We start from the raw sequence: 22918 nt of genomic DNA, 5'->3' as shown, positions 1-22918 counted from the left end.
AGTGTGCACAGAGGAGCCAAATGGAAAGAAAATGATGCATTTCCAAATGCAGCTGGCTTAAAGGGCAAGTATGCTACAACAGAGGTGCCTGCCAAATGGTCAGACTGTAGAAACATCTTTTTAAACACTTCAAGGTTTCTTTTCTCCTGCCTCATCCAAAAACCTTTTGGTGCAAACTAATCGCACAGTGACAAGAATGATTGCACTCTTGTTCATTCTTTACCTTCAAAAAAAGTCTGCTTCTCTTCCTGTCCTTTGCTTCTTTCTTCATCTATTTCTGCATCAGACGCCTCTGTCTGACCACAGAGATACACACACCGACAAATCAAGTCCTATCATCTCCCCCTTCCTTCAGTGTTTCCCCTCTAGTCTCTCTCCATTTCCCTTCACCCTTCACTACTCTCCACTTGCTTCCTCTAAAAGATCCATTCGAATCTGAGTTCATGCATGTGTGTTTCCGTGCACGAACATGGCAAAGTGTGAGCAACTCATGCAGAGGAAGCATCTACTTGAGAGGGAAAAGTGGCTAGAAGGCACTTTCTGATAATGAAGCGAGCTAAATGGATGCGATGAGAAGGAGAAGGTCAAGAGTTTGGATGGGATGGTTAAACAGATCCACAATATGTTTACAGTGCTGGGAAAAAATATTTGGCCTCTTCCTATTTGTCACACGTAAATGTTTCAAACAAATTTTAAAATTACACAAAAATAACCCGTAAATACAGCTTTAAATTACATTTATTAAAGAAAAAAAACATACTCAACCCTTCCTGGTCTTGTGGGTTGTGCAATTGACCGCAAACAGACCATCACACTGCAACCATAATGTTTAACTGTCGGTATGATGTCTCTTTCTTATTGATAAATCATGAACTTTGACCTTAACTGAGGCAACAGAGTCCTGCAGTTCTAGGTTGTTGTTATTGTTGTTCTCTCTCCCCAACTGGTCGCGGCAGATGGCCGCCCCTCCGTGACCCTGGTTCTGCTGGAGGTATCTTCCTGTTAAAAATGAGTCTTTCCTCCCCACTGTCGCCAAAGCGCTTACTCATAGGGGCTCATATGATTGTCGGGTATTTCTCTGTATGTATTATTGTAGGGTGTGGCTTGCAATATAAATCTCCTTGAGGCGACTGTTGTTGTGATTTGGTGCCGTATAAATAAAATTGAACTGAGTTGACTTGAAGTTGTTCTGTGTCCTTTTGTGGCCTCCTGGATGAGCAGTTAATGCACTCTTGGAGTAATTTTGGTAGACCGGCCACTTCTGGGAAGATTCACCTCTATTCCAAGTTTTCATTATTTGATGATAATGTCTCTCACTGTGGTTCACAAAGCCTTGGAAATATCTTTGTAAACCATTCCAGACTGATTGATATCAATTTCTTTAGATTGTGGCATGATGTGTTGCCTACTTCACTTTGTCATACAGGTTTTATTTGAGCCATTTCTTGATTCTGGCAGTAATCGGGGGTTAATCACGGCTGCCAGAATGACACCATTTTTCCAGACTAATCCTGTGCCAACCTTGCTTAAAAAAGGACAATGGAAGATATGAACTACAGCTCACCTTCTTTTCCAGAGTAATGATGTTTGCATGTGTGGAGGATGACAGGAAGAGGCACGATTTTAAATATGACCTTGTAAATTTAGAACATGGAGAAAGAGAAAGTAAGCAGCAAAGTTTATTTATGCATTTACGTAGATGGATCACTCTGCTGGTTAAGGAGATGATGATGATGATGATGATGACGAGGCACTTATGTGCAGCGGCACAGTTGGGGAGTACAGATTCCACTCCCTGAAGACTTCTCTCACTGCCAAACAAACTCACACATGCACAAACACACAGACCTAATCAAATACATAGAATGACACGAATCTATTCAAACACACACTCTGCACACTCACAATTACGTTAATGCAAATGTCCTCCCACACACACGTACAGCTGCGTATTGAAAACAATTAAATCTCAGTATATATGAGTGTCGGGACTCTTTAGGAAGCGGTATTCAGCAGTATCAGAACAAAAAGCAATAGCTATCGCCTGTGTAATGCAGACTGTGTGTTGATAATGTTCACCTTAACAGGATAGCCACCTTTCACAAATTTTACCCATTGGTCTGAAGTTGTGCTATTGTGAAGGGAGCCTTTCCTGTAATGCAGCACTGCTCCCTCATGGCTCTCAGTGGAACAGCAGCAGAGAAAAGGATCATGGCCATCGGAGTCGGCCCTGTTGTTTGAACTCTTTTAAATATTAATGTTTTTCCTGCTTTTATCTTCAGAAATATAAAACAGGGAAGGCTGTATAATGCTTGTAGATGAAGAATACATAATAGTTACAGCTGCGCTGTAATATCAGATGAAACTTGCATATTGAAATAAAATATTTAAAAGCTCCTTCTGAGGTGTTAAAGAGGCTGCAGCTGTGCGAGGGATTTAGAAAATCTTGTGTTTCAAGAAAAAAGGGGAGGATTTTTTGGAGGATCAGTCGGACCATATGCCACATTGTTATATTCTGAATAGCTCTTTTATTTGTTGATTTGAGAAGTTTAAAAAGTGGGGCATAACAGCGCCAAGTCTGAGGTGAGCATCAAGAGTGAACATTTCACCTCAGGAGGTTTCGAGTAAACCACACCAGCGCCTGAATGTCATGAAAGAGGTAAATCGGATAATAAAAAAGGGTTAGGGGGGCTTGACGGATTACTTGTGACCTTTTAAACACTGGGTTACAGTCTGCGGGCTTGTCAGGTCATTTATCTGTGCTGCACTGCTGACATCGCTGAGGACAGTGAGATGCAAGGACACTGACCTTAACCCTTTTTACAAGCTGCACAATGCCTTGAGGACCGATGACAAATGGCCAAAGCGACCCTGGAGAGCGCCACCTCAAAACGTGACGCAGAGCTCCTTGAATGGTCCGGCAGTGTAGACTTTTCCCCTTCTCTTTTGAATTTTGTGAAACTGTAACTGTCAGATATTTATTTTCGTGTCTTCATTATGAAACATGAGGCTTTATTGCACGAAGTCCGTTAACACACCAGTGAGTGTAGCGACTGTGTTGACATTCACAGGTCGAGGTCTCACAAGCGATCAACGGGAGAAGCTGCTAATTGAGCAGAATCTCACCTTTGCGGTAGAAGCGGAATCAAACAAAGAAAGGTAGCAGATGAAATACATATATCTGAAAATAAAATCGAGCATGATTCTGGCGAAAGCACAAGATTTATGAGGAATGAATTTATATGCTTGATGTCTGAGCAGGTGAAGAACAAGAAGGTGAAATATGGCGACGACCCTGCTGCATGTTGCCTCCTTTCAGACAGAAAATTGCTGATTATTCACTGACCTTTGATTAAATTTTACTGTAGCCCATCAAACCTCTGCAACAGTGGACCACCACATGCTAACAAGGTCCTTCACATAACAATAATATGTGACGTTCTGAGCCTGTGAGAGGAGCTTTATAAGCTCTGGTGGTGGTGTAGGCGATTCCACCAAACTCCCTGTCACGGTAAAACCTTTCTGCAGTGACTGATTAACAATTAAGTGTCTAAGATTTCAAGCATGATGTCACCGCCAGTAGCATGCTTGAGCTGTTGAAGGTCAAGGCCTCCATCCTCATGACTTCGACGTGATAACTGAAAGCCAGTTTGCACACATTAACCTGTGAAATGCAGTGAGCGACTAAATCCTCGACACTGGTTCAAAAGATTAATTATACACTATATAGACAAAAGGATTCGACATACCTCTTTTTGTTTAAAAATCAAGCACCTAGCTATCCAAAAAGCTCATTGAATTCCAGCAAAATTTATTTTTTCCTGGTAAGTACTGGTAACAAACTAAGAATATATTAAAATGATATAATGGTAAATTTATTTGATTGGTTGATTAGCCATTATCATTTCCCCTGGGAAAAATATATCTTGGACAAATAAGGGGAACATCAGATATATGATAACACATACTCATCACAAAATCAACAGTTTCACCTATTACCATTCAGTAATTTAATTGATAACTGTAATAAATCAACATAAAATGTTTACCTATTTAACTTTTTCCCGAGGGCATCGACTCCTACTCTGCTACTGGTTCCGTACATAGATCTGCATTGCAAACTGTTCATGATAAACTACTTTTTGCCTCTTTCGAGACAGAGGTCCTGAAAGAGGGACAGGAAGTCCCTCCTTTAAGGCCTCAAAGTTAGTGGAGAGAAGGTTATTTGAAGATATTAAAAAAAAAACGTTGGACATATGAACAGTTTATTTAAGCAATCATGCAGAAAAAACAAGACATGAAAGGTTGATGACTCACGAGGAAATCCAACTTATTTTTCATTTATGTATGTGAGAGAAAATGCGCGTGCACACACACACACACACATATAGACATGCTCAAGGGCAGTGCTGAGACTGTACAGGTGACAGAATATTTTCCAAACTGTTTTGCTTCACAAATTTTCATTTAGACAGGAATATGCTAAAAGCCACCCCCATGTGTGCGCACAACCCTCAGGTGGTAAAGTTTCAGTTTTCCCACCTCCTGCTTTTGGCTTCCTCTGCCGACAAAGTCACAACTTCAAAGTCAAAACAGAGGAGAGGTGTGACACACACACACACACACACACACACACCAGACCACGTGCATGCAGGCCACACTTATTTCAAGACCCAGTATTCCCCGTTTTTTCCACATTTATTTCCCTGCCTCTTTCGCCCTTTTGTGATGTATAATTGAAGCTGTGTGTAATTTTACCAGCTCATTTCTAGCTGAATCCCTCTTGAAGCTGAACTTTCACTTTTCTTGTAGTTGTGGAATATTCTCTCTGAAGTGGCGAGTTGAGCTCTTTGAACATGCTGGTCAACACACTTTTCCTCCCACCAGGCTAACCCCGTCTCCATTACGCATCATTCTAACTTTATCACAGAAGCAAAAGTTTACCCAGCATCACTTGAATTTGTCCTTTTTGGTCATAAAAGTGAACCTATTTATCCTTTCTTTCTACTGAAAGAAATCACAACTTTTCACTTGTTTTTTTCATCTTACACCCTATTTCAATGGATTAACTTTATTTTTCATCTCAAAATTCTGGCCAGAATACCCTCTAATGACAAAGTGAAAAAAGATTGCTTGAAACTCTTGTAAATTGATTAAAAATTAAAAAACAAAACTATATAACATGAACACCAGTGTTCACAGCCTTGACACTCAAATTGAGCTCAGGTGCATCCTGTTTCCACTGATCAGATGGTTCTACAACCTGATTGGAGTCCACCTTTGGTAAATTCAGTTGATGGGACATGATTTTTGTTTAGAGATGCTCTTCCTCTATAATGGTTTGTAACAAGTGGTTATTTTAATTAATGTTGCCTTCCTGCAGTCTGACCTCTGTCATCAAACTATTCTCACTCAGAAAATTGCTGCTCACAGGATACTTTGTTTCTCAGACTATTCTCTGTAAACACTAGAGACGTTTATACAAGAAAATCCCAGAAGATCAGCAGATTCTGCCCGTAAGGCACTAAGAACCAAGCCGTTTTCAAAGTCACGCAAATCAACTTATCTCTATGTTGATGCTCTGTTTGAACTTGAGCACATAACTTGACCATCTCTACAAGCCTAAATGTGTCGAGGTGCTGCTGTGGGATTGGCTGATTAGACGTTTGCTTTAACAAGCAGCAGACATGGCCAGCGAGTGTAGATGCTGATCGTATTAAACGTAACTGAAAGGAAGCGAGGCACCACCTCGTAGTGCTTTTCAGCTACTGTGCTTTACAAGTTAATTATCTTCTGAGCTGAATTCTCAAAGACGCAGACCACTACAGTATCAAAATAAATCAATAAAAACCAGCACGCACCTCTGTGTGACACTAAACCTTTAATGAGTAATAAAAGGAACTTGCTCTCTGCCCTGCTCACATCTGATGGAGTGCTTAACGCAGCAGAAGGCCGAGAAGCAGCAAGGACATCTGAGCAGCACTAGGAGAGGTCGGGTCAAGTACAAAAGAAGGTGGAACCTACACCAAAAATATTACCGTAGCTGCATTTGGCTTGATCCTGTTAAATCTTACCAGAGTGAAATACCTGAACAACTGTTGAGTGGGCTCTTAGGAGATGTAGTGCAGTTTGGAAGACCTTAAGGGTGTGATGTCTATTGTAACTTTTCAGTGCCAAAAAGAAAATGCACAATTCTTTCTTAACATTTTATTCATTGTCCAAATTCATATTCTTCCTTTTTTAAACATTCTCTTAAACAAAAATAGAACAACTATTTACACTTGTAAAAAATACATAAAAAGCGTACAAGCAAAATCAAGTTGTCTTTCTAAAAGACATAAGTTACAACAGCTATTAAGTGTGAGACAAAAGCAAACTTTAAGCCACAGACCGAGTTAATACCTCTTTGTACAGATTGTGCAGCTCACTCACCACATTTAAGCTTATTGTTGTGCATTTCTGCTGTAATGCCAAAAGACGTCGACATAAAACACATTCACATCTCTCTTATTGCATTCCACAGCAGGAGACGAGGTGGGGGCGGGGCTAAAACGATGAGGGGTATTTCCAGGTGAAGGAGGTGGCATGTGCCTTCCTCCAGTTTTATGCAATTAGGAGCACTGAGATGCTTTTTTATTGAAATCTAGCCATTTGTATCATTTTGGAAAACTATTGGCAGTAATACAAGCTGCTGTTGTGATTTAAAAAAAAAAAAAATCAATGGTGAACAATAATACTGATTTGTGGTTAAGAATCTCAGGGATCTTGTGCAAAAAAAAAAAAAAAAAAAAAAGGTGAAAAAAGAGAGCAGTCAGTTTCTGACAGTCTGTTTCAAAGTTTCAAAGAAAAAGGAACCCGGGTGAGGGTCACAGTAGGTGCTCTTGAGCAGTGGAGGGAAATCCATTAGAGGAGCCGAGTGAGTAAAGTGAGGAGAGAGGGTTAAAAGTTTAAAGTCCTGCTGAGCTGACGGGGCTGAGAGACCCTACACCACACAAGGCGTCACAGCAGAGCTTGTTCAGTTCAATTCAAACAGAGAGGAATATTATAACAAAAAAACCCTCATTTCAATCATCGTGTCTGAGAGGGAAAGAACTCGCCTCGTGTCGTGAAACTGGCAGCGAGAGACTCACAAGGGGGCCACCTTTCTGCAGGCAGAAGCAATCAAAGCAAAACCGCAAACTAAGAAGGGCTTTTGTTGAGTTTGTCCTTATGTGCAGCATCCCAGACTGAATGGAAATGGGATTTTAAAAAAAATGTTGATCCCAGCCTCACAAATATATAATTCCACAACACACACACTCACACACAGACAGCCATATCCCAAAACACAGCAGCAATTAAACTGAAAGAGCAGAAATGGCACTTCAAAAAACAAAACAAAACAAAAAAAAAACAGAGGGGAGAAAATAAAAATTCCTTAAAAGACTCCTGCCCGGCTGAAAAAGAAGAAAAAACAGGGCAATCACCACCTTGTGTTATTTCTCATAACAAAATATTCAAAAATAGCCTTTATACACGACTCTTCTGTCATCATAACATTAATTTATGGCAAAGAAACAACAAAAAATATATATGTATACTTTCGTATGTATATGCCGTGTGTGTGTGTGTGTGTGTGTTTATGTATATTAGCATCAATCATTTCAAGTCTTTGTGTGGCAAAACAAAAGAAGCGTCACAGAGCGTGCGACAAACAGCAGAAGGAGAAAAGCATCTAATTCCAGTTACACCCCTGCCGAACTGCGGAGGAAAAAAATCAAAGCACAAATGGAAGAAAACCAAAACATTTTTCGTTTGCATGTACAAATTTGCTTCTTGTTTTCAATACAAATAGACAATTTTCAAGCACATCCTCTTTAAATAGTCTACAAAACACACTATGGACACAGAATGAAGGTGCGAGCTACGCCTTAAAATATTCGCCGACTTGTTTGCGACACTCGCGCTTTTAAATAGGAAGAAAACAAAAGAACAAAAAAACAAAAACAAAGATGAGAGACAAGAGGTACACTGTGAGCACATAATCCAAATTTATGCTGCATCTGCATATTCCTGCTGCATTATTAACACATTTACAAGGTCGGCCGAACCTGGAGTGTTTGCACTAACACTCAGCTTGTAATTCAATAGACAACTAGTCTAATAAACACTGTAAACAAAATGTGTAAGCACTGGTGTAAACACTGTCTTTATGCACACCAGCGTGATTTTGGTGTGTGTGCATATATATATATATATATATATATATGCATGCAAATCGTGTGGCCACACAGTGCTAATTTATCATTTTATTATAGCTGCTGCAATTAAATAACAACACATTTTTATTATTCTACGGTAAGCAGCAAGTCATTTGTTCTTCAGCTCATTAGAATCAAGTTATGATACAGTTTTTATAGAACATCCAGGAGGCAGCATGCCGCTAAAGTACCTCGCGACAGACTAAACAAGCAGTAAGAGAAGCGGCTGGCGGTGGGGAGTGCAACACGCAGCCACGGGGAACTGCCTGAGATCTGCAGTTTGTCTTTTTTCCCCTGTAAAGCTCAGCAAACTACAATAAGCGCTAAACATGAACAGACGTGCCTTCCGTTGTTCCGCGGGTTTGATTTCTCATTTGTCACCACCTAAGGAGGGAGCGTGGGAAAGAAAAAGGCAACGGGCTCCTGAGGGGCTTTTCTGACCTCTGATGCAGTCGAAGTTTAAGTACTGCAACTGTTCTGTGTATTTTTATTTGGGGTTTTTTGTGCATTTGCTTTGTTCATGTGGAATCTGGTGTCACATGCGTAAATTAATATCATCAGTGCCAAAGCTTGTCTCTTTGTTTCACATTCATCTCCATTGGAGCGGACGACAATCTTGCAAACGTCAAAATAAAATGAGCAGAGCCACAAAAAAAGAGAAAACACCCCCGTGAGTTCATGTTTGTCCACGACGCTGCTGACTACTTTCCGTCCCTTTTTGTCCTCACCATCCTCGCATAAAAGCTCAGAGATGCAACTTAAAGAAGAAAAATGAACACTTTTACAAAAAAAAAAAATCTAAACCACTGTACAAGATTTTAATTTAAAGAAAAAAATCAACAACAACACAAAAAGTGAACTTGAAGCGCAAAATGGAGGTACACGGTCCGTCTCTGAGGAGGCTGACTTCGTCGCACGACACGTCTCTATTGTCACTCTTTCCTTCTTTTATTTTGTTGGGTTTTTTTAAGTCCATCTACGGCGGCGTGATCCCATCACAGCGCCTTTCTGCTTTGTACAGAGTTTTTAAAAAGTATCCAAAGTCTCTGTTTTCTTCTTTTGATTTCTGAAACGAGTTTAAAAAGAGGTGCTTGTGAGTCCCGGGAGTTGGACAGGGGTCACCTGAGTGACTGGCCAGGTTCACGAGTGGTCTGCGGTGACGTCACAAGGGGCCTTGGGAGGGGCTTGGACGATGTGCTCTGACAGTTGACGGCAACCAGCTGACTGGCTTAGTCCAAAGCCGGATCAACACGACTTGGTCCGTCGGTTTGTGCCGTTACACCGCTGAGACTTGCTCATCTGGAAAAGAGAAGATAAATATATATACCTCATGTTCACATTGTAGCCTAAAATCTCTCTATCACATGATGTCTTTGCAATTCTTTTCTACAGAAAAGAATCAATTCTGATTAGTTTCCTACCATCCTCACTGTCAGCCAGATCCTGTGGCGGGTGGCAGATGCTTGGCGGTCTGGAGTGGCCCGGCGTGGACCCAGCTGTCCGTGCGTCTTGGTGTTGCAGGTGAAGGTTACCTGCCAGCCTGCGTGCCTCAGCCAGACTGCCGGCAGCTCCGGGGCTCTGCAGGAGTTTGCTCCTCTGCAACGCCACGCTGTAGTCCGGAGGTTTGAGGTGAGGAGGCCTGGGGACGTGCCCTCCTGGCCCACCTATTACTCCGTCTGCGAGGCCGAGGTCCCCCAGGGCCAGGCCCTGGTAGCCTGGAGGGGTGGGAGGGGGAGCTCGGTAACGCTCATCCTTGGCAGGGGAGGTGACACAATACACTGGATGCAGGTGGAGATCAAAAAGAAAAAGGGTGGGGATGGACCGAAGAAAAGAGGGGGGGGACGAGGGATGAGGAGTGAGAGGAGGAGGCGAAAAGGTCGCCGGGGAGAGGGGGGGAGGGTGTGCAGAGGGTAAAAACAAAAGAAAAAATAATAATGGGAAAATTAAATCAATGCGATGTCACCAACACAACAGGCAGCTACACATGCACCACAGTGTGTCAAAAATGAAAAGGAAAACACAACAGATGAGATGGATGGCTGCAGAATACAGACAGAACTGGAACTGCAACTGAGAACTGACTTCAGCACTGATTAGTTTGTCGGTTATTCCCAGATCAATCGATTAATCGCTTGGTTCTTATAACAGTGAAAATGCCCATCGTGATGATCTGATATTTATTGTGAGCCAAGAAAAGAAATAGCAAATTCTCACATTTGAGGTGATGCAGGCGACAGTGGCCGACTAGAACGATTAATCGATTGTCACAGTTGCTGTCAATTAAAATCCACACCAACGACTCAAAATCTGTCCTAAAAATTGCTTAAAAAAGACGTTTTGCTATCCTTATGATAGTAAATGGCTATCGTGTTAGCACAGGAGGAGATCCAAAAAGAGGAATTGACTCTGGAGAGGATAGAAAGCTAACAGTGATAAGAATGAGCTCGGACTCATTCTTATCAAAGTGCAGCAAATTCAAGCTGTTTACTGGAGCTTAAATCAAAATATGGTTTGGCACCAAGACAGATTTGGGGGAAAAAAAAATCAAAGTCTATAACCTCACAAGCAAATCTAGGATGGCAGAGCGTATTTTCTTCTTTTTCTCAACTTTTTCTCCTGACCACTGCTACTCTGTGCTGTGTTTACAGGGAATCAAACTCGCAAGCTGTTCCCTCACCTATCAGGCCCTTCTCTGTGCTTGATGTCACCGTTTTGTAGGCAGGGTCTGTGCTTTGCCCTCCTTCCTCTTTGGCTGGTGAGGAGGGGTGCTCCGAGGTGTTTCGCCGCTTTATCGTCCCGTAATTCCCCTCGTAGGTGTCCGAGAGCGAGCCGGACGACGCCCAGCTCTGCCGGCACTGATTGGACAGGTCTGAACTCGAGTCTCTGGAGTGCTGCCTGGCACCGCCGTCGCTCGCCCACACGGGCCCGGCAGCCTCGGCCTCCGCTATCGGCCGGGTCATCTGCGTGTGCTTGAAGTGGGACAGAGCAAGCGGGTGGCCGTGGATGCCGTGGTCCCAGGGCCGGCAGGAGGAGGTGGGGAGGCTCTGGAAGGAGTCGTGGGAGTTGGAGGAGCAGGACGTCCAGCTGCCGCGCCCGCTGTCGGCCACCGAGTCCAGAGAGGTGTGGTCGTGGGTCAGCTCCTCTGTCGAGATGGAAGAAGTGAAGGTGGAGGCTCGCGTCGGGTATCCCCGAGCTGACGAGGAACCGCTGTAGATGAACGAGAGTAATACACAGATGAAAATCAGCACAAATACCAGCTCTGATTGATGTTTCGTGCCCCTGTGAATAACAGTACCTATCCACCTCCTATTCAAATACTCTTATTTTACATAATAAAATACATTTATATAAATGTGTAACTTGGCATACTTGTTATTTCAAACCGCATTTGCAGAACGCCTGCGTGGCAATCACGACTACAGTGTAGAAAAACCGGCCTGTGTAAAAATAGTCAATAAAATATAGTCTGTTGCGCAGGACTGTTGAGTGGTGGTAAAGGTGGAGGTAAGTCATACCGAAATGAAGCGACAAGAAAGCGAGAGGGAAGAAGGGAGGGGCGACAGGAGAGGACAAAGGAGGTTCATCAACCATAAAACACCGCTGAAGGGCACCTCGGTCAGAAGATCACCAGCACGAAAGACAAATGGACAAAGGATGAAGTTCAAGGTTACACAGATCACAAACCGCACTCTTTGTTTTTATAATGATGTCGGTAAAATCAGCTTTGATTCTGCACACGTAAAAATCACAAAGAATATGACAACGTTTCCCTGCAGCCTGGCTCAAAGCGAAACATAAACTTTTCCTCTTCACCTACTTTGTTTGTTTTCATTCACTGACACTGTTTTACTGGACAAAACAAGCCACTCAATGAAACCGAGCCATATTTCATAAAACAGGTGCGTGTTATACGACGAGGCTGCCGAGGTAATATATTACCAGAGCGGGGACACGGGTTATTGAGTCTCCTCTTTATGAGACACAATGGCCTGATCATGGAGGAATAATAAACAAACAGCAGACAATAAAAAAAAAGCCGTGTTGTTAACTCGGCCAGATTAAAAAGCCGCCCGCGTAGAAACCGATACGCTGTTAATAGAGAAGAGGAGGAGAGAGGAGGTCAGTAAATGTGGGATGCTAATAAAAACCCGCTGTGTTTTAGAGCTTCCTGTTTAATGAGGGAAGGACGTTATTGGAATCCAGCTTGCTGAAAAGGTGGCAGCAGACAGCGTGTGTCTGTGCGTGTGTGTCGAACGGCGAGGTTTCTGACACGTGCCTTATAAAAATATTTGCTTGCATTTTGGTCGCCTGGTGCAAAATGTTCCTGTTCAAAAAGCTGGCTCCAAAAGCGAGTCAGCTTGGGCGTAGACTCCCATGTTAACTCTTTCCTCATAAAGATGACATTTAGCGACCGCCCCTGTACCTTCAATGGTGAGTTTTGACGCCTCTGCATAGCTCAATCAATATGGTTTGACAACCATTTCTGGGTTTTCCAAGAGTAGCTGAAGAGGCAGAGACCACTCTCACTAACGTCTGATTCAAGCCCGGTCATTTTGTTCATTTAATAAGTCCTGAAATGTGACAGAAACCTCTCAGTTCAGAACTTAAGAGCTTCAGGTGTTGCTCCTTGTAGGCTTTCAAGGGGTAAAGAGTACAAGTTCTCAGCACTGAACAGGAATAAACATACTCACAGCCTCATCTCTATAGCTACTGTTCTCACTAATGTCGAGCGCATGCTTTTTAAATTATATTTAACCCATTTAAATGTTATTAAGGCCATAAGTTTTATCTATTGCACATTGGCTGTTTGAGTACCAGGTGGTGTGTGCAAGACTCCTCAGCTTCACATCAGCTAATTGGAGTCACTGAACTGGACCTCTTAACCATGTTCGCGGTGTTGATGCTTTTTAAGGTAATTATCTGGCAAATGAGATGGCGTGCCGAGTGGTTATTTGTACTAACAGCTTTGGTGAGTTACTTTGTGTCTGTGCAAAACACCCAAACAATCTACAGATGCATCCAGCTAATGAAGCTGGCCAGAATTAGGTCTTGTGCCCAGATACTACAACTGAGACAGCAATAGCCATAATGCTAACTCCAAGGCTTCAAAATGTGAACAACGTGCAAGTCACACAGGCGTCAAGACCCGTCTGTAATTCCAGGCAACACACAGTTTGATAGGAAAAATATGTTTTCAACACTGTTTGGTGTAAATACCTGCAAACTACTTGCGTTGAGTTGTGGTTTGGGAATCACCTCACGCAAGTTTCACTACTGCTCAGCAAGTAGTTGGCGGGTGTTTGCAGACAAGTTGCCATCTTGTCTAGCAACCTGCTAGCCACCAAAGCAGTGACAAGGAAGTTTTTTGGTGCACCGTATAGCTCCTTGCAACCAATTTGACCTATCCATTACCAGCAGCCTCCAGCAACTACTTGGAGAATATACATGTTTCCCTAGCAACCAGAGATTGCCAGGGGGGTTGCTCACGGGTCTCTAGGCCTGTGTTACTTAGGCCTTATCAAACATCCAGTCAGTATACGATAGGAATCATAATCAGTCCTTGTATTATGCAAAGTGCAAAACAACAAAACTATCTTGTCAGTCTATCCTATCAAAATAAAAGCACTTCTTAAATGTAATCTAAAGAATTAATCAGACAGATTAGACAAACTAAACTGAAGCCAAATTACCTTGTGCTGGGCTGGCTGTAATCAGCATTTACGTGGGAATGCATTCCTGCTGCGCTCTCAGGAACCGCGGTAGCTATTGCAGGAGACGTTGTAGTAGCAATAGTGGCAGTAGTAGTCATACAGGTCCTGTTGCTGCTATTACATCGGTCATCAGGCCCAGGAGCAGGCACAGAGTCGACCGAACAGATACTGGAGCGGGAGGAGATCTCGCTGTGACTCGAGTCCGACAGGTTGTCAGCTTTACCGGGCGGTAGGAGGGCATAACCTGGACAGAGGAGCGTTTCAGATATTTACATTTTGGAGGTTAAGCTAAATTTTTATTAAAACTGAACAGAGACTTTTAAACAAAAGCTGAGTGCAGTGGTACAAATGCAGATCATTTTACTGGGTTGCAATGACGATTACTGCAGCCAAAGTACGGCAGTGTTAATGTGCACTGTACACAAATGATGCTCTCTTTAGTGAGTGACTGCATCCTGAGGAAGACAAAGAGACGACTGTGAAGAGACGACTTTAAATTTCGGTGACGCCGAAATCACAAACACTATCAGAAAGCGTGAGGCTGTTGTTTGTGTTATTTGTAGACTGAGACTATGAATTGTGTAGAAATGACTGTGAAACACACACTTGTGGGAGGGGGTGGGTTCATAGTTTAAACTTTATATCACAAAAAACAAATAAACTGACTGTCGGGAAACTAAATGAACATTACAATTAAAATGCTGCACGCCACAGAAGAAATCCATATACCAAAAACAGAGCCTACAACTTGTCAACCAAAAACGAAGAATAAATTTAATCATTTTAAAATTCAAATTCGGGAACGAAGAATGTTTCACAGCGACAAACATGACTGTCGGCTGCTCGGTGACATCCAAACAGCTTTAACGCAATAATTCATAGCTTTAACCCATGAATAAAAAATGTCGGGAGAGTTGCGAGAACACACTGAAATGCTTTTTCCATCTGCTGTTACAGCCTCAGATGTACTCTTTCCTATCTGTGTCGCATCGTCTTCTTCAAGTATTCACAGCGAAAACTCTCAGGCGTCACATCTCTGTGACTCACGGTGGATCTGAAGCTCTCAAGCAACACTTGTACTTTAAAAAGAAAATGCTTTTTTTTTAATATGATGGACTCTTAATAAATGCAAATCATCAACAACAACAAAAGTCTCTCTCAAATACCACTGTGTCCCTTCTCTTTACTGTTTTTGCTATAACTGTCTCAACGTGATGTCTGTTAGAGGGTCTTTCTCCTGGAGTCTCTGTCCCTGCACAGCCAGAGGAAGGGGTTAGGGCTGACTGATCTCCTGGCTCTCTGCTCTGTCTGCCCTCGTGTCTCATCCTGAGGTGAGGAGGACATACGCTCTGCTGTTTCCTCCCTACTGTTCAGGTGTGGGCTGACTGCTGCTGGCCTCTCCCTGGACTGACTCCTTTTCCTCAGTATCCTGAATGGTGACATTAGCCTCCTCCTTATGGGGGACTCTGGGGGTGTGTGTCTCATTAAAGGAGACTGGGAAAATGGAGTTGGAAAACTGTATGGAGAGTCACTTTGGACCGCAGGATGATCTCCATCAATCCTTTTCCTTTTTGGGGCTGGACTCCCTCCTCTTACCCTCAGTGACGTTAGCCCTGCATCTGCCTGTGCACCCTGGCTGCTCTGCTGCCTGGATCTCCCTTTCCTTTGCTCTGATGAGTGGAACAAGCCTCTCTGAACTGCCTCTGTCTCTTCCAGCATCTTCTCCTCTTTTTCTCTCTCCCTCCAACTCTCTTGGCTACTCTGCTTGGTCATCAATAGGATCCTCTTTTGGAGGAGAGTCCCACCTATGCCGTAGCTGCGCAGACTGACGGTGGCCTTTGAGCTAGCTTCGCTGGTCAGCGACGATGAAGATCCCGACAAGTTCATCTGGCTGGAGTTCTGGGACTTTGCCACACCTCCCACTATTTAAAAAAAGGCAACGATAGAAGAGATGAAACCCAGAAAACACAAATTAAAAATTTATTATTCATGCATGTTAAGTCTAATCAAACCACACTAATATCTTAAATCAGTAAGATTATCTGAAGTGGATAAAAAGCAAACAGGGTAAAAAAAAAAAAAAGGAAGCAAGAAACGGTTTTGGTTGCAAACCTTTGCGCGGGGAGCCCTGAGGTGACACCGTGGGGCTCGAGTGAAGAGAGGAGATGGTGGAAACTGTGTCGTCACATGTTCTCTTTGTGCTCCACTCCTCTGACGAGTTCACTGGTGGTTTCTTAACCACCTGAGGTGAGTTGGAATCTGAAGAAGAGAGAAAATAAAAGGTCACGAAAGTCGCCAAACCAGGGATTTGGTTACACTTCATATAATACAGAACACAGAAATGTGACATTTCTTTCTGTCTTTGCTTTAAATAAATAAGACGACAACCCGACTGTTTTCTCAGAAACAAGTTTGAAATCATTTTGAATTTTGTGCACGACTGCAACTTTACAATAACCATAAAACTAGTCACTTATTAATCTTTGAAACACAAAAGTCTATTGAAAAGTAAAGTTCCTACATGATGATAAAAAGTTACATTACATGGCCTAATGAGAAATAAAACAGGCATGTACTCACTAAGTGAGGCTATGTCCTTGGCAGTGCTCTTCTTTCGTAGAGGGTTCAGTGGGACCTGGACCTGTAGGACTTGTGACACCCTGTTTTGTGTTTTTCCGGAGGGCAGAGTTGACCGCAGCGAGACTGGAGACATATCTGACTTAGTGGATCGCCTCTCATTCAAATTCTTAGACACTAAAATCACAAGAAAGTGACAAAAAATAATGTCATAAACAGGCAAAACTGCATCCAACATGAAGCCAGTGTAATAAAGCAATAATGATGTTTAGATCGACATCTGATGTGGGCTTTTTATTTGAACCTTTAGTTACCTATACCAAGAAAAGTACCAAAATCGATGATACTAACCAATAATCCTGCTATTTTTGACAACATTACCAAAATCCACTAGATGGCAGTGCAGGACATCTATTTTTATTTATTTATTTTTTATATTATTGAACAGGACAGTGGTGGAGAGTAAACAGTAAAGTAGGGAGAAAGTGAGAGGCAGGGAGATACAGGAAACTGTCCAGGGCGAAACCTGCTGCCTTTCAGCGTGTAGGTCGCCGGCTTGACCAATGAGCTGAAAAGGCCATAAAAGGCTGAAAGTGCCATTCGCTTGAATAAACTCAAATCCCATCGAACAAGTCTGTCTTAAACTTCACCGAGCCTCATAAAACATGTATTAATCTTCTCCACACTAGTCACATCTCCCTGTATGGCTTTTCCTTGTTGAGCCAGCTATGTGGGTCCACAGTGGATAGCTGTGGGTAAACTGTGGGGGTGTGTGTACAGAGCAAAGCCACAGTTATCTAGTGCAGGGATGCGAGGTTGACCCACAGGCGGGGCCAGCGAGAGTTTCCTGTGGGTAAGAGCTATTGGTTGCCCACAGAGTTCCCTTTTGGGACCCCAAAGCACAAAACTGCTGTGGGCCCCGCGTGGGTACACTCACTTGGGCCTCCATGGGAAAAGTGTACGTTTGCCCTGCCCACGCAGCCCCTGTGAATCTGCATGGGCATGCTTGCTGGGATAATAGCACGCTAAATACTTTTTCTAATTAAATCAAAAAACCCAAATAGCGAATCCCTCTTAGTTTCTGATTTACTTACAAGTGTTGTAAGACGGCTCGCACTGCAGGGACATGATCTGGTGTTTCTCCTCATCCGTCTCCACTGTGAGGTTAGAGAGGTACTGCTTCACCTTTCTGGCCATCTGAGCGTCTTCGTACAGCTTCTTAGCATTGAGGAGCGAGCTTCGGCGTACTCTCTTCTTGTGCGCTCCGCCTTGCACGTCTAGCATATTGGAATTGGTGCTGCCCTGACTCAAAGACCTAAAAGATGATAGCAGAGAGGCAGGAAGAGGAAGGAAGAAAAGGTAGAGTAATAATAAAGACAGTGAGAGGAAGAAGAGATGGAAGAAGTGTGTTAAATTGAACAGAAGTAACAGAAAAGGTGGAGGAGGACGGAGCCGCAAAGAACAGAAAGAAGGAAAGGAAGATAAATGTGTAAGAGAAGAAAAAGGGCATGGAGGAAAAAAATGCAACACAGTCAATTTAATCACCAATAAAACACGAAGGTCTTCCGTCTTATCAAATACAGCTTTTACTACAAAATCTGTACATCTGCCTCCGTTTTGGAGCATAGCATTTTAAAAAAAGGACCATGCAACTGGGAGGGAGGCAGCACTCCCTGGTGTGCCATGCTATCACAGTACAGAACAGCAGAACATTTTGTCAGATGGAGGCAAAAAGGGTTAAGAAACAAACAACGCACAATATTCGATACTGGGAATATTATGCCATGATGCAGATATGAACAAACGCCAAACCTGAGTCAAATAGTATCACTAAAATACACATTGGTGCGTTTAACGTTGCCTTTTTTTTGCAGCGAGGTGGAGTTCGTTCTACAGGATTGTGAGCTGAGGTAGGTGATAAACTGATCCACCCTTAAGTGCTATTTTGTTGCGTTTCCAATCGTACTACAAGAGCAACATCAGCAGACGGAGTTTGTAGTTGCTATGGAAGCGTAGCAGTTTTTTCCAGTTCATTTCAGCCGTTGTGCATTGTTATGGAAATGTTACTGAACAAACTTCACCTGCTGATGAAGACAATCAGATATAAATGAATACTGCAGGACAGGAACTTAATGGAACAATGAGGTCTAATTACTCTCCTGCTGTTTCCAGGCAAGAAGCTTTGCATTATAACTATCTACTTATATTCCACTTAAACTTGAATCTGCAGTTGAATAGCAGCAATTCATCATTTAGCCAATTTTCACTGGTAGCTGCGAATGTGTTAAGAAACGCTCTGCACCATTTCAAGCTACTATATGACTCAACATACACTCTCGTCAGTAGGGTAGACAATTAATGGGTCAATAAGGGACTTTAGTGTGGTTCGTGTGATGCAAACAGAAGGGTTAATCATGAACAAGCACAGGCAGACACATGAACGCTCATATAAAGCATGGCGAGACATGCAGAGTTTATGATGACAGGGATGCAGGGAGGATTCAAACTTTTGCCGGGCCAGACCGAAACAGGATGAATCTGGTACGCAGGACAAACTTACCCTAAACTCTTCCACCTCTTCTTCCTGCAAGCAAGAGGCGTGAAGATTGAAGCGTGACTCAAAGACAAGTTCAGGGGTCAGGGGAGAGGAGGAGACAAGACTATGTAGAGGTCATGCCGCAAAACACAAACAAACAAACAGGAAATGACCGGAGATGGGAGGACACCAAACAGTGGACATCTCCCCATGTCAACCTGAAGAGTGTGTGTTATGACTTCGTATATGATGCATTTGGCACATTGTGTTGTGTTTTGTTTTTTTTAAATATGTGACTTGTGTATAGAACTGAAGTTTGCTCTATATTTTGGGTTTGCAGTATGAAGGGAGTGTCTGCAGGGGGCAGTCATGCACCGTAGCAGTGACAGACTGTGATTAAACACACACACACACACACAAACCGAGTGATAATAACTACACAATGCGGCTGGCATCAATTCTACCTTCATTTCCATTCAGTCCATTCATTGTGTGCTTACATTCCAGCAGAGGAATGCAATGCAAACACAGAGAGCCATGAACTGAACAGGAAGTGAACGGGAATTGATTGAACCAGACCTTCAGTGCGAGCCTGATCCTGTTGGGTGAAGGATCAAGGTTGGCTGGTGGAAGTATGGTGGTGCGGTTCCCTTTTTGCCAACATTGTAGCCTTCGGTGGGAAAGTCTTTTTACACGCTTCTGCTTCAGTTTTGAAGAAATATGAGGGAAGTTGTGGATTCACAATAACAAGCAGTTTAGCTTGTTATTGTGCACTAGGATGCTTTTTTGCAAATACAAAATTCAATCATATGCTCCCCCGATGAGGACGTTGTCTAAGTAAGAAATTCTACAATATAATGTATAATGCCATATGCAAATACATATAAATCTGCACAAACAGCCTTGTCATTTCATCACTTGTCATTTTGCTCCTAAAACCGGTTTAAATGGTTAATCATGCTGCAGTGTCAAACCAACCGACCTTTGCCTAAACATGAGGGCAGGGTCCATGTTGGCTGAGGTCATCCGCACCACATGTCTGATCTCCTTCGCGATCATCCTCAGCTTCTCAAAGTTCACAAGGCCATCAACACTTGAGTCATTGCCTGAGACGACAAACAGAAGTAGAAAGTGAGAAGTCGCCCGTCAGCAGTGTGGTGGAAGGAAATGATTGACATTATGGACATTTGTAGAAACTGATATGCAACACTTTTTCCATATCACATTTTAAAAGTAAAACCTGAAATTCCCTCTATATATATTTTTTGCTATCATTAGCCACACTGCTTAATTTGAGGACACAATGAGGGCAACTTTTCATTTTACACAAACACTTTTAAGAAGGAGCCTTTGAGTAGAAGTCGGGCCAGCTTTTAGGTGAAAAAAAAAAAACGAAAGAAGAGGAAGCCTATAGCAGAAGTAAACCTCGTCAGTGAGTGTGACATGACCTTTGGCACAACACAGAGGAAGCTGGGAGATTAAATTAAACTTCAAGAAACGGAAACAGTCTTGTAGCGTATTTAAGAAACACAAGAGGGAGGATGCAAGTAGATCATCTGAGAAGGCACACAAAGTCTTCTACCTTCATGTAAGAAGGTGAGGTCCTTCTTGACCACTGGGAACAGCGGGATGATGGGCGGCTGCATGCTCTGGCTGCTCAGCACGTTTCGGTACTTGGCCATGTTCCTGGATGGGTCGAAGAGATCTTGCAGGTCCCCAAAGAGCTTCTCGTACTTACTGGGCAATTTTTCCCAGGAACTCCGCAGTCGAGCCACCGGTGCCAGGTTCAGTCCGCTGCGCGAGAGAGGAAAGAGGTGCAAAGAGGGCGGGGGGAAGAGAGGGATCGAGGCAGAGATAAATAGGTTACGGCAGACAGAAGAGGGTGGGGGAGAGGTAAAAACGAGGAATAGATGAAACAAGGGTAGAGAAGAAAAGGAAAGGAGGTTAGGTTTAATGTGAATGTTTCATGCTGTACAGTTCCTACTCTTTGAGCTAACTAACTTCAGTGAGTGGGGTCATCTTTTCCCACAGCTGAAAACCCCATGAGGTGATGTCAGCTCTGAACAGACAGCTAATAACAATGAATGACACAGCATTTCTTTTCTTCTCTCCTCTTACATTGATTTCTTCATGCAGCGGGCACAGTTTTCTTTGTCATACTAGATCATGTGACTCAAACACTACACTACTGGACAGATGGCTTGGCTTTATCCATATTTCACAATCCTGCATGTCTAACACCTTCCCCTTTTTTGCTATTTGCACAGGGCAGCAGCCGCCACCACCGCGCCCCTGTCAGCAGGCAGGTTGTGCATCCGTATGTGTGCAGACGCCCTGCTGTGAGCAGGAATGTAAAGGGGCGAGAAGGTCAGGCACTTGGGCTTTAAAGCGCCTTTTACAGCGGCAAACAGAGCGTCTCCATACGGCTGAGCTCTTTTAACACGAGTCCAGATCAGGGAGTGGACACGGGTGCTGCTCGTCACACTGAGCAGGCAGCGTACTGCTGTATAAGAAGGGTGCTAACATTTATTCTTAGCACAGGAACACAGAGCAAAAAAACGTATTTAGTTCAAGTCATCAAATTTATGCGGCATCTACATCAGTACTGAGCTCAGTGCAACTTCTTCCTGCACTTATATTTAAATTTATGCCACATTAACAATGCAGGCAGTTCCTCTTATTATTTATCACGTTGTTTACTGTTTCACACTGCAGTGTGCTTGTTTGAAAGTTTCAAAGCTAAAAAAGGACTTGGACTATAAAACCAACATGGAGTGAGAATTTGGAGTGGTCAGGTGTTATTTCACCTGCTGGTTCGGACACAGTGTGACAGTGAAGACACCGTGATGCCCACTTTTTTTGCCTCCTTTCTTATCTTAGTAAAGGAAGCTATTTTCCGCTGCTCCCTTAATTGCAAGGAGTTGCCACATCATGTATCTCTGCATGTGTGATTTGGCAGATTTTTAAAAATAAATGCTTGATGTAACTCCCCAAAATGACTTGTCTTCTCTTGGGATTGAACAGGGGACGAGTAAAACCAGATTAAAATGAGCAGGAGCATTTTGGGAAATCTTGAAACAATGAATTGGTCTTAGAGTTGAAAATGCTTAAGCATCAAATGGTGTCATCTGCATGAAAATGAAACTCAGAAATTCGGAAAAAAATAGGGAGAAATCCAAAATGTTCCAGGAAACAAACGCTGCAGAATGTTAAACGGGCACATTTTTCAGCCATATGACACCAGATCCTCTGGGGCTGGGAGGAAATTAAATCTACAATAGTAAATGCTCTGGGGTGGCCACTGTGATTTTCTGATCATGGGGAAACAGACAGTCCTGTGCATCTTTAAGAGGGTAAACACATTATGTGGGACTGCATTTTCTTTGAATAAATGTCATTATTTTCATGGACCTTAGGCTTGTGTTTTAACCTGAAAGTTCTTATTAGATCTTAGTTAAAAACATTAAGGATAAATCCCACACAAACAAGCTTCTGTGCAGAAGCTAAGATGCTTAAACATGAAAATACTGCCGGATTTTAATTTACGTGCGTCCTTAAACTAAAATACACTGACGCTATGTTTAATACTCCATAAAAGCTCAGCTACAGCCAAACCACAAAGGCCACAGGGACTCAATCATTGTAGCAGACAATAAGCATAACTACTGCTGTGAGACTTGTTTTAAATGCTGTGCAGTTTCTGTGCGCTCTGGGAGAATCAGGGCTGATTACAGGAAGGAACAGAAGGGGAAGAGGGGAGGGGGTTGGACTGGTTCTCCTGACGATGTGGTGAATGGAGACCCACCATCAAAGCTCATCTGTCAGCAGAGATGGAGTAAATGCAGAATGAAGGA

The 22918-nt window shown here is 43.0% G+C and overlaps 1 protein-coding gene across 4 annotated transcripts in view; it reads right to left on the bottom strand.

The window, feature by feature from the left end:
• Positions 1-6192: 6192 nt before the first annotated feature.
• The window catches only part of rapgef6 (Rap guanine nucleotide exchange factor (GEF) 6), a 145643-nt gene continuing 128917 nt past the window's right edge, over positions 6193-22918 (bottom strand). For 3 of the 4 annotated variants that reach the window (XM_026181206.2, XM_080307262.1, XM_080307260.1), the window contains 11 exons: positions 20647-20858; positions 20047-20170; positions 19089-19112; positions 17623-17843; positions 16532-16705; positions 16064-16210; positions 15757-15873; positions 13931-14195; positions 10918-11447; positions 9662-10018; positions 6193-9539 (listed from right to left, as the gene is read on the bottom strand). In XM_026181206.2, the coding sequence (XP_026036991.1) occupies positions 9517-9539; positions 9662-10018; positions 10918-11447; positions 13931-14195; positions 15757-15873; positions 16064-16210; positions 16532-16705; positions 17623-17843; positions 19089-19112; positions 20047-20170; positions 20647-20858 (2194 nt within the window). In that variant the 3' untranslated portion in view covers positions 6193-9516. The remainder of the gene's footprint in view (positions 9540-9661; positions 10019-10917; positions 11448-13930; positions 14196-15756; positions 15874-16063; positions 16211-16531; positions 16706-17622; positions 17844-19088; positions 19113-20046; positions 20171-20646; positions 20859-22918) is intronic. The other variant, XM_080307261.1, reaches the window with a different exon arrangement.

Source organism: Astatotilapia calliptera, chromosome 10 (assembly GCF_964374335.1).
Source record: "Astatotilapia calliptera chromosome 10, fAstCal68.1, whole genome shotgun sequence".
Taxonomy (NCBI): Eukaryota; Metazoa; Chordata; class Actinopteri; order Cichliformes; family Cichlidae; genus Astatotilapia; species Astatotilapia calliptera.
This window is presented reverse-complemented; position numbering and strand designations above follow the sequence as displayed.